Source organism: Panthera uncia (genome assembly GCF_023721935.1).
Source record: "Panthera uncia isolate 11264 chromosome B2 unlocalized genomic scaffold, Puncia_PCG_1.0 HiC_scaffold_24, whole genome shotgun sequence".
Lineage (NCBI taxonomy): Eukaryota > Metazoa > Chordata > Mammalia > Carnivora > Felidae > Panthera > Panthera uncia.
This window is the reverse complement of record NW_026057580.1, coordinates 118,902,426-118,914,816: the sequence shown is the minus strand read 5'-3', so window position 1 is coordinate 118,914,816 and position 12,391 is coordinate 118,902,426. Positions and strand designations below refer to the sequence as shown.

Genomic DNA, 12,391 nt, shown 5'->3' with positions numbered 1-12,391 from the left:
CAGAGCATGAACGGGGGAGGGGCAGAGAGAGAGGGAGACACAGAATCGGAAACAAGCTCCAGGCTCCGAGCCATCAGCCCAGAGCCCGACGCGGGGCTCGAACTCACAGACCGCGAGATCGTGACCTGGCTGAAGTCGGACGCTTAACCGACTGCGCCACCCAGGCGCCCCTAGGGTTTTTTGTATATAGTATCGTGTCCTCTGCAAATAGCGTTCTACTTCTTCCTTACCAGTTTGGATGCCTTTTATTTCTTTTTCTTGTCCGCTGCTGTGGCCACAACTTCTAGTACTATGTTGAATAACAGTGATGAGAGTGGGCATCCTTATCTTATTCCTGACCTTAGGGGAACAGCTGTCAGTTTTCCCCCGCTGAGTATAATGTTTGCTGCAAGGTTTTCATATGATGCCTTTTATTGCTCCTCTGTAGTTTGTATTCTTTTTCTATTGCGGTTTTATTTCTGTATAATAGCTCTCAAATATTAAGGATGTTAATTCTTTCCTTTTATTTTTACAGATTTATCACTAGTTTTTTGTTTTTGAATTTTCGATAGTATTTTATAATGGGCAATCTGTCTGAAATTTAATTGTTTTTGTTATTATTTCCCAAATGGTTATGTAGTTGTCCCTGAACAAATAAAATGATTTGTTTCATGTAGCTGAAGGTAACATTCTTTCATCCTTTATTCCAGTTAAGCTCCAGTTCCGTCCAGGGGTTCCTGCCTCAGCAGGGATTTCCAGCAGCCTGTGGGGTGGAAAGTTAGGATGGCCGGCAGCCCAAGGCCAAGGGGACTGCAGCTCTGTCCAAGGAAAGGCCAGCAGGAGCACACGCATCCTCTAGTGACTCTCAAGGCAGCACAGATAGAATGAGTGGGTTCCGGGGTGGCTGAGCCCTTCTGAGAGGCTGTCCGGGGGCTACTCCAAGCCCCGTCACCAGCAGGTGGAGTGGGCGTTGTTACAGACGCCAAGCCATTTAGAGCAGCAGTGAGTGACTGAGCCGGCATCTCCCGAGCAAATCTGTTTGACCGTGAACCCACACTGCTCCCTGCACAGATTGCCGCTGCTGCTTTCTTAGGTCAGTGGAGCTGTGAAGTCACCTGTGGCCCCTGCTCTGTGTGTGCCATGGCAGAGGTGCCACCAATGAGGAGTCAGAAATGTGAGTTCCCACTGTGGCAATGCCACTAGTGAGTTTCATCTAACCCTTACTAACCCTCTGATTTTTTCACCTGTAAGATGGGAAAAAACATTTAACAACTTTAAATCTCTATTGTAAGTATCAAATGATATCACGTATTTATTGATATACCCAAATCTGCATGTTAATATGTAGAAAAATGATTTTTAAACTGTACATTGGTGTACAGATGGCTATGATTTGCTCTAATGGTGCTGAATGTTATAGGGATTATGGAAGAGATCAAGACCGTTCTTGGTTTATAAAAGTTTATGTTGAAGAAATAAGATGGGATTTAATCACAGTCTTATTTGGTAGACTCTTTGGTAGAATGGGTAGATTCTTTTCTGTTAAAAAAAATTTTTTTTTTCATGTGTATTTATTTTTGAGAGAGACAGAGACAGAATGTGAGTGGGTTAGGGGCAGAGAGAGAGGGAGAGAGACACACAGAATCCCAAGCAGGCCTCAGGCTCCGAGCTGTCAGCACAGAGCCTGACGTGGGGCTCGAACCCACAGACCGCGAGATCCTGACCTGAGCCGAAGTCGGACGCACAACCGACTGAGCCCCCCAGGGGCCCCTCTTTTTTGTTTTTTTAAAAATTTTATGTCTTTAATTCTCATGAAAATGTAAATATTTTACTCGAAGTAGCGCTTCTTTCTCTTAAAAGTGTTTTTTATTCAAGTGTAACTGACATACGTTGCCAGATTAGTTTCGGGTGTGCAATAGAGTGATTCGGCACTTCTGTACTTTTCTCAGTGCTCGTCCCAAGTGTGCTCTTGATCCTCTGCCTGTCACACGTCGCCCACCCACCTCCCCTCTGGTGACCAGTGGTTTGTTCTCCGTATTTAGGAGTCTGTTTTTTCGGTCTGTTTTTTCCTTTGTTTTGTTTCTCAAATTCCGCAGATGAGTGAGATCATACGGTATTTGTCTTTCCCACACTGACTTATCTTACTTAGTATTGTGCTCTCTGGGTCCACCCGTGTCATTGCACGTGGCAAGATCTCATTCTTTTTTTAATGGCTGAGTAATAGTCCTGTGTGTGTGTGTGTGTGTGTGTGTCTGTCTCCCACATCTTCTTTATCCAGTCAGTGGGTGAATTCTTAAGATTTTGAAACATTTGTAATGTTTAATATATTCTTTCATCTGTTTCTTAAGATTTCTTTATGCTTTGGGGAAGCAGTGGAAGGAGCTACATGGTAATTTGACTTCATCCACTTGGGACACTTTCTTTCCTGACCAACTATATGCCGGCCACTGTGCTAGGGACTGGGTACTTCAAAATGATAAAACCCAAAAAGCAAATTGTGGTAACTTTGAAACATTTTGCTATTTTTTTATATGAAACTGCCTGCTGTGTCTTGGCAATTGCAAGAATAATAAATAAAGTTTATGAATTGGGGAAGAACGTGCATTAATATATTCAAAATGTTTTTATTTTTTCCAAATACTGCACAATTTTCAAGCCTTTAAAAATCACCTCTTATTTGTTATAAGAAAGAACGTTCGTTATATGGGAGATCATGGAGTGTGAGTCCTCTGACTGTACTTTGAGAACTTTGTCACTTATACTTCCCCCCTAGCCTGGTATCTTGGCCTTATACATGGTAGAATAAGGGTTTCTAGTCAGGTCCTGGAAACACCCGTGCATCTGAGCCAGCATCACACAGCAGGAGGATTGCCGCCCAGGGGCCTGACCCCAGCCCTGCATTCTGCCTCTGCAGGGGTGACCTGGTCAGGGTTGTGAAACGGTTGAATAGATCCAAGGTGGGCAGTAGGAGATATAGATTCATATTACACTTCACCACCAATTTGCTTGGAAAATTTGGAAAACGATTTAGTATCTCAGTTATCGGTAACAGTAATCAGTCTCAGTGGTAACTTTCTGAATCCTCCTCAGTGCTAGCGCTGGGCCCACGTGTTGCAGACCACGCTGTCCCAGACCGCCTCTGTGAGGCGTGGTTCTGTCCATCTCTGGCGGTGGAAGCAGATTCCGCAAGGCGGAGCGAGGTCTGTCGAGTAGGAAGAGGGGGACTTGCATCAAGGTCTGTTTAATCTGGAAGCCCCGGGGAGGAGTGAGCTGTTGTGTGTACAGAACCTTCGGGACTTTGAGTAATCCCTTCTTTTTCCTGGGGGTGTGGTGTGGGAGGTGAGTAAGCGGGTGTGGCATACTGTGTGTGTGATCACACTCATCATGGTGAGTAGACAGACTGTCGTCTGTGTAACGCATCAACCCCTCTGTTGTCTTCTGCGTCCCTGCGTTTTCAGATTGAGGATGGAAGAGCCACAGGGGTTTTTCTCCACTGGTGACGGCTGCGTCGGTGACACGGTCACAGAAAGGTGCCTGGTCGAATCTAAGGAGCCCGTGTCCCATGTTCAGCTTGCTTGTGGCCTGTGGTTCTGCGCTTTCCCTTTAGATGGGAACGAACTTTGCGTGTGGAGCACCAAGGACCCTTCTTACCAGGTACCTAAAAAGTTTTGTGTGTTGTTTGATGAGTCCAGGGACTTGAAGAGCCTCGCGGTCACCTGTCCGTCCCTCTGATGCTGTTTGGGTGATGCTACCTTCCGCGGACTCAGCCACCAGCCAGGGGAGGAGAATGTCAACAAAACAAAACTGCTGTGTTCATTTTTGAGTTTTAGAAAATACACTGCCTAGAATCACTTTATTAAAGAAATTTTTTCTTTAATAAGAATATAAGCAAGAAAAGGTTCATCTTAATCAAGATAAGGTGAATTTTTCTAGATTTTAGATATAGCATATTTAAGGAAGTTTGTTACGTTTATTGCAGAATATTTCACATCAAACTGACAGCTTTAAAGACATGAGTTTTCATTCAAAGATTACTCCATGACTAGTGTAACTATCTCAGTGCTCTTAAAAGCAAGTCTCGTTGTACAAAATGCAAAAGTAAATTCTATCAGCATTTTTGGTATTGGGATAATCCTTATCTTCATTTTGGGCTTCTGGGCTTGGAGGCCGATGATTACCGCACATGCCTCAGTGCTGTGTCTGCCTGAGAAGCCCCTCTAACTTGCCACCTTACTGGCACTCACTTTACTACTAGTAGAAGTCGTTCATCATCATTGAAGAGAAATCTATAGTTTGATTTTTTCCTATTGAGTTATGAGAGGTTTTTCTGTGTTTCTTCAACACAACTTATGCTGATGAATTGGGCCTACGTTCTGATGTCCAGCTTGATATTTCTCACTTTTTCAGTGAGGTGTGAAAGACTCAGAGAAACGTGTCCCGGATATTACGTGCCATCGTTGCGATTGTAACAAGGTGAACACCACTGGGTAGCTACCATCCAGGCTCCTCTCAGCCTGTGCTCCCTTCTCTCCTCCCTCAACTCCTGGTGCCACATGCTGGTTTTGCTCCTGTTGGAACTCTGTGTGAGTGGGGTCGTGCATCATGCCGGACTCCTTGATTCACTGTTAGGTTCGTGGGACCCGTCCTCGTTTTCATCACTGCGTAGTATTCCACTGCATGGATAGACCACACTTAATCCTTTCCCTTATTGGTGGAGATCTGTTTCGTTTCCATGTTTCAACTGCTACAAGCATGTTTGTATATGTTTTTTGGTACACTCGTGTGTACAGTTGCCGAGGCGCATTGAATGTGTACGTTTAGTTTAGTAGATAATGCCGAGATTCCCAGAGTGTTGTACCAGCCTGTACTCCCTCAAAGGGTGTGTAAGAGTTCTAGTGGATTCACATCCTCGCCTGTACTTGGTCTTTTTACTTTTAGGCCTTTTGGTGAGGGTCAGGGTACTTATTTGTAATTTGCAATTCTTTGATGATTAAAGTATTGGGCGTATGGACTTTCTCTCTTGTGACGTGTGTTCAGTTTCATGCTATTTTTCTGGTGGATTATCTGTCATTTTCCTATTGACCTGAAGGAGTTCTTTATGTATTCTAAATAAAAACTTCACATTAGTTTGCGTTTTGTAGAGTTTTATGCCAGTGGAATCAGACAGTGCATACTCTTTGTGTCTGGCATCTTTCACTTAGAATGACTATTTTGGAAGTTACCTGCTTCATTGCATGTATCAGTGGTTCATCCGTTTTCAGTATTGAGAACATTTCCCTTGTGTGAATGTACTATAATTTATTATTCATTCTCCTGGTGGTGGGCATTTAGGATATTGTCAGTTTTGAGTATTACAGATAAAATGCTGTGAATATTTGCCCATCTCTGTTTGTAGATGTCAGGTCACATTGCTTGATCGTGTTCTTTGCATCTTCTACTCATGACCTCTGGTTCTGTCACTTATTAAGAGAGGCGTATTGGAGTCTGTGGCTAGACGTAGCTTGTCTGTTTTCCTTCCGTCAGTTTTGCTCCGTGTATTTTGGAGCTCTGTCATTAAGCACATATATGTTTAGTATCTTTATAGTCTCTTGGTGAATTGACACTCTTAATGTTATGAAGTGACATTTCTTTATCCCTGGTAATATTTCTTGTTCTGAAAATTTGGCTACACTTTTTCTTTTTAGGGGCTACTTTTTACCTTTTTTTTTTTTTTTTAAGGACTTTATTGTTTTTTCAAAAGCAGTTTTAGATTGACAGCAAAATTGAGGGGATGGTACAGAGATTTCCTATATACCCCCTGTGTCAACCCCACCAAACACAACCTCCCCCACTATCAGCACCCTGCACCAGAGTCATGCATTTGTTGCAACTGATGAACCTACATTGACACATCATCATCACCCAGAGTCCACCATTTACCTTAGGGGTCAGTCTTGGTGTTGTACATTCTATAGATTTGGGCAGATATATAATGATGTCTGTCCACCATTTAATATCTGTCTTCTTATTCTCTGGGTGTTGTCTTTGATGGAGCAGAAATTTTTAATTTTAATGAAGTCCAGCCTGTCAGTTCTTTCTTTCATGGATCATGCCTTTGGTGGCTTATCTGAAAAGTCATCACCAAATTTAAGTCATCTAGATTTTCTCCTGTGTTATTTTTTAGGAGTTTACAGTTTTCTCTATTGTATTGCCTTTGTTCCTTAGTCAGAATTCAGTTGACTGTATTTCTGGCTCTCTCTTCTCTGCCATTGATCTATTTTTCCTTTCTTGTGCCAATACCACTGCTCTTGATTAGAGTAGCTTCATAGTAAGTCTCACAGTCAGATAGTGTCAGTCCTCCAATTCTGTTGTTCTTCTTCATTATCATGAGACTATCCTGGTTCTTTGCCTCTATGTAAACTTGAAAATCAGTTTGTTGATTTTGATTGGGTTGCATTAAATCTGTAGATCAAGTTGGGAAGAACTGACATGTTGATAATATTGAGTCTTTCTATCCATGAACATGGAATATCTCTCCATTCATTTACTTTTTTGACTTCTTTCAACAGAGTTTTATTTTTTCTCATAGAGAACTTACACAGTTTTGCTAGATTTGTCCCTCAGCATTTCGTTTGTTTGGGTGCTAATGTAAATGGTATTGTGTTTTTAATTTCAAATTTTACTTATTTATTGCTGGTATATAGGAAACCAGTGGAATTTTGTGTATTAACTTTGTATCCTACAAGCTTGCTATAATTCTTAGTTTCAGATTTTTTTTTTTTTTTTTTTGCCAATTCTTTGGATTTTCTACATAGGTGAGCATATCATCCATGAACAAAGTTTTATTTCTTTTTTCTCGGTCACTATACCTTTAAACTTCCTTTTCTATTGTTATTGCATTAGCTAAGACCCCCAGTATAATGTTGAAAAGGAGTGGTGAAGGGGACCTACTTGTCTTGTTTCTAATCTTGGTGGGGAAGCTTATAGTTTCTCACCATTTAATACATTAGCTTTTGTTATGTTGTGGATACTGTGTACCAAGTTGAGGAAGTTCCCGTCTATTCCTACTATACTGATAGTTTTTATGATGAATTGCTATTGGATTTTGTCAAATGCTTTTTCTACATTTTTGATATTTTCATGTGATTTTTTTTCTTTAGCCTGTTGATGTGATGGATTAATTATTTTCAAATGTTGAACCAGCCTTGCATATTTGGAATAAATTTCCAAATCTCACTTGGTCATGGTATATAATTTTTTATACATTATTTGGTTTGATTTGCTAATATTCGAATATTTGTTGAGCTTTGGATCTATGTTCATGAAATATATTGATTTTTAATTTTCTTTTCTTGTGATGTCTTTGTCTGGTTTTGGAATTAGGGTAATGCTGGCCTGATAGAATGAGTAAGGAAGTATTTACTTTGTTTCCTCTGAAAATAGTGTTTTCTGTTTTCTTTCTTCAGTCTCCTGAAAGAGATTTTGGAGAATTAGTAAAATTTCTTCCTTAAATATTGGGTAGAATTCACCAGTGGATCCATCTTGGTCTGGTGCTTTGTGTTTTGGAAGGTTATTAACTACTGATGGTTTATAGCTCTGTTTAACCTTTTGAACATATGGAATAGAATTAGGACTGTTTTGATGTCCTTATCTAGTAATTCTGCAATCTGGATTGGTTCTGGTTTTGTTTCAAGGCCATCTGGAGGATTTGTCAGTAGGTGTTTTCCACGGGTATGTATTTCTCTTGGTTTTTGACTGAATGATCTTGACTCCTTGAGTACCTGATTCTTTTTGATCGACTGCTAGACAGTCTGTATTAAAAAAGATGCACAGCTGGTTTGAGGCTCTGGATGACCTTAACTTCTTGCAGAGATAATTTATGTTTGCTTCTGATGGCTGGCTGGGTGAGGAGGGCACTGGCAATTTCCAGTCACTCTAAGCCAGTCAGGGATTATGAGAACTTGGAGGTGGGCTTGTGAGCACTCTTCTGTGGCCCGTTCACCTCTCCTCCTTGGACCTGGTCCTTTGGGTCACTACTCTAGCCCTGGGCGTTTGGCAACATGCCCTTCCCTCCCACTGCAGTGGGCTGTATTCTTTTTTTAAAGCAGTGTTTTAAAATGTGGTGTTTTAAGGAAAAAAATGCATGGAGTCCTCACCTTAAGGCTGTTAACTCTATTCTCAGAGGTACTTTGCAGGCAGTGGAATTCTTTGCCCTTCTCCCAATAAGATAATTCTGTTTGTACCTGAAAATGATGCATTTAATTACGCCACGTTTGTGCTTCTAGTCCCGTGAGTATCTCAGCTTTCAATGGCCTCTACCGGAATCGTCAGAGGGCTGCGTTTTGGTAGAAGTCTTCACGGGTGAATGGCCTCCTGTGCTGGATCCCTTCTCTCAGTTTCCTTCTTCTCTGGTCTTAATTCTTTGTTGCTTTCATTGCTCTCTGGTGCCTTATCTTGCTCATCCAGATGTTTTTTTGCAAATTTTGCCAGTTTTTCTTGTCGTTCTCATCAGGAGGTTGGTACAGATGAACTGGCCTGCCATGAGCAGGTCCTCCTGTTTGCGTGATGGCCCTCACGTCAAAGCACCTACTGTGTGCTGGCTGTCAGCTCGAAAGGAGCTCCCTTAGCACAGCCCAGACAACCTCTGATCTTTCCTGATTCCATGCCATCTTCCTTATGCCCCCATTCCCCTAGGAATTCAGCCCGAACACTGATTACCTTTGCTCTTGTCCCTTTTCTATCTCGCGATGCCCGTTGGTCACAGAGTCTTTGGTTCATTGTCTGCCCCCGTCTCCATCCCTGTCACCCTAGTTCAGGACTTTACTGTGCTGTCTTTGGAGTGTCTGGTCTCACTGTGTCCCCAGTATCGTCCCTCTTCCATCCTCGCAGCAGTGTTACAAGTCTGGTCACAGATTCCCCTGCTTGCACGTTTCTGCCGGCTTCCGGTTTCCTCATGCTTGCTCAGAACTGTGAACACGCTCGTCACGGTGTTGCACTTGCCCAGGCTTTCTGTGGCCCCATCGCCTTTCTCGCTTGTACCAGCAGCCTCGTAAATGTGCCTCGTCTCCTAGCGACCAGAACGCTCCCCTCCTCTTGCGGATCCTTCTCATTTCCTCAGCGTCCAGCACAGCGGGACCTCTGTGGCACACTGCAGGGACGTGACACACATTTGCTTAATTCATGACTGATGAGGAAGCGGAAGAGTGAGGTGACCTGTATCATTTTACTAGTGCGCGTGATCCACGATGTTGAGTAATGGTAAGATGGTTCACCTGACAGTAATTTAATAGTACATTAACAGGAATTTTAATGAGTGAATGTATGAAAGAAGTATATTTGAAAAATTCAAGCCATTTGGTTTCTTAGGTTTGAGGTTACGCCATTATGTTCCTTTATTCTTTAAGTGTTCTCTATAGTTGATGATATTTCTCTTCTTGTTAACTTTGTTAGCCTCTAATCCTAAGAGGACACCGTCAGCCGATCACTGCTGTGACATTTGGAAATACAGTGAGTCCGCTTCTCATCTGTTCCGCATCACAGGATTATGTTATGTTGTGGAGTCTGGATGAGTGCAGACAGAAAGTGCTTCTAGGTAAATGAACCCTTAAAATACATTTGAAAAAGTATAAAAGGGAATGACTCACCCTTAAATAGACTTGGTAACATACGGGGGCTTGGGAGCATTTTTGACTCCTTTAACCTTGAAACTGGGTGTCCAAGCTGGATGTTCTGTGTGGGAAGCTTACCAGGCATTCACATGTGCTGACTTTTGCCGTGTGTGGATCTGATATGATAGGCTCATTAGTTTTAATCTTACGTATTTCCTTATTTTGATATCTGTGATTTTTCTGGACCTCTGAAAACAGGTAGGCAACTGAAGTGTTCTTTCCTTACAGAGACCGTGAGGGGAGGGAAACATATTTCAGATAGGCAAGTAACTGGTTGTCGGTTGTGGGGAGTGCAGCAGAGAAAGGCAAGGTGTCGACAGAGGACGTGGGCAGGACACGTCCACGTGGTGTCATCTCTGGGGAGGTGACTTTTGAGCTGGGGGATGAGGAGGAGCTGGACGCAAGCGAGGGCCGGTGCTGGACGGTGGCCCCGTGCCACGTGGGAGCGGCGTTGCCGGCAGAGCCGGCCGTGTGCGCGCGGGCCCGCCCTCTGTGTGCGGAACCTGACCTGTCTGAAGAGCTGAGAGGGAGCCCGCGGGGTGGGAGCATGGGGACATTCGAGCTTGAGCAAATGAAGTTGAGAAGTCAGGTGAGGACCACGGTAAGGAGTGTGAATGTTATGTGATTAGTGACGTTGAGAATCCGTAGGACTACTCCAAACAGGCGTCAGGGGACCTGAGGTGACCGTGTACATGATAGCAGTATATGTCCGTGTGTATAAAACGCAGGTAATAGAATGGAAGACCTCACTTCATTTAACTTGTAGCGTGAGCGCAATATCAGTGTATCACCACAGCACACACACACGTACTTCTGTGATACACACGCACGTGGTACAGACGTAGCCACACACACACACACATAAATAGTATATACACATGCTCATACATATGCAGTACACGAACATACATAGTGCACGCAAGCACAGTGCATGCATGAATGTACATACGCATGGCACACCCACATAGAGCATGCACACGTATATAAATGTGGCATGCACATGCACGATACACATCGTACACAAAGCACATACACGTATAGCATACACACATGCACATGTAACATACATGCACTTGCAAATAGTACATACACACCTGCACATATACACACGTAGTATTTGTACGCACATATAGCACGTATATACACACCCACACATAGTGCACATATTCGATATTTATGTAGTACCCACACATGTACATACATATATGGCAACGCACATGTAAACCTACACACATACACCTACACAGATAGTGCACACATACATATGCATGCACACACATAGTACATAATGCATGCATATGTGTAGATACAATAGTACATACATGCGGGGATGTGCATACAGGCATGCATGTATACGTATAGTGCACATATATACACTTATAACATACGTATACATGCACACAGAGTATATGCAGACATACACAAATACGTAGTGCATATACATTCATGCACGCAGTGCATGCTACACACTACATGCATACGTGAGCACATATGCATATGTGCACGCACATGCATATACGCAGTACATAGACATGCATACACATACGTAGATAGACACATGTGCATATAGTACACACATAGAGCACATGCACACACATGTACATATGTATACAGCACACACGAGTATACATGTACACAGAACATGTACACGTGTGCACAGCACATGCATAAGTATATGACCCATGTACATTTGTGTGTATGCGTACACGTGTGCATACCACACATGTGAATATAGCAATAGCAACACACATGTGCCTACGTGTATAGCACGTGCACACACACGTGCGTCAGCATACAACACGCACACATGTACCTGTGTGTATAGCACACACACGTGTAGTAAGCACACACCACACATGTACCTGTGTGTGCAGCACATGCTCACACATGCATGTAAGCATACAGCACACACATGTACCTGTGTATGTAAGCACACAGCACGCATACACATGTACACGTGTATCTACCATGTGCATACATGTACATAAGTATACACACGTGTACCTGTGTGTATAGCACATGCACGCATGTACATAAACAGAACGCTCACGTACATGTACATGTTGTATAGCACGTGCACACACGTGAGCGTGTGTACACAGGGCACGCACACACATCTGTACAGTGAACCCCATGTTAGTGATTAGTTCCCCGTACGGGTCTTTGTCAATAAGTAGCCTTCCGTGTCGGAAGGGCTGTGTCCCAAGGTTTATTTTTAAGTCGCCCTGCAGACCTCCTGTACGTTTTGACACACGTGGTCCACTGCATGGACAGGGGGTCGAAGCTGGGCCCTGAGGCACGGCATTCACGCTCACTCGGAGCTCAGCCTGGTGGGTGTGCCTGGGCTGCTCTTGTGTCTTCAGCTGCGGCAGTGGGACCGGAACGGGTTCGTTCTGCCCTCGCTGCAGGGATGGGGGGGCGGTTCTCAGAAGCCGCAGGCCGCTGCCTGTGCCCCCGTGGCCTGGACCGTGCAACGCAGCCAGGCTTGGTTTCTGTGCCCGTGGAGAAGGCATGCTCACTTACAGTACCTTCGTGTCCAAGAGCGATTTGTGTTTGCACTTGGACTTAGGAAACGGCACATGGCCTGGGACCTTGGAGTGCTCCGTCATTGGTCACTTGTCCTCAGTCTCCTTTGCTGGCTCCTTGCCACTCTCCCACCTCTTAACGTTGGCACAGGGGCTTTTCCTGTTGCCCCTCAAAAATCACTTCCTTGATGACAGCCAGGCTCTGACAGCTGCCACCTGTGCTCTCGCCGAGGCCTCGGT

The 12,391-nt window shown here is 43.7% G+C and overlaps 1 protein-coding gene across 1 annotated transcript in view; it reads left to right on the top strand.

The window, feature by feature from the left end:
* The first annotated feature begins 177 nt into the window (after window positions 1-177).
* WDR27 (WD repeat domain 27) overlaps window positions 178-12,391 on the top strand; it is a 157,979-nt gene continuing 145,765 nt past the window's right edge. The window contains exons 1-2 of the mRNA XM_049654682.1: window positions 178-3,633; window positions 9,409-9,550. Coding sequence (XP_049510639.1) covers window positions 3,364-3,633; window positions 9,409-9,550 — 412 coding nt within the window. The 5' untranslated portion in view covers window positions 178-3,363. The remainder of the gene's footprint in view (window positions 3,634-9,408; window positions 9,551-12,391) is intronic.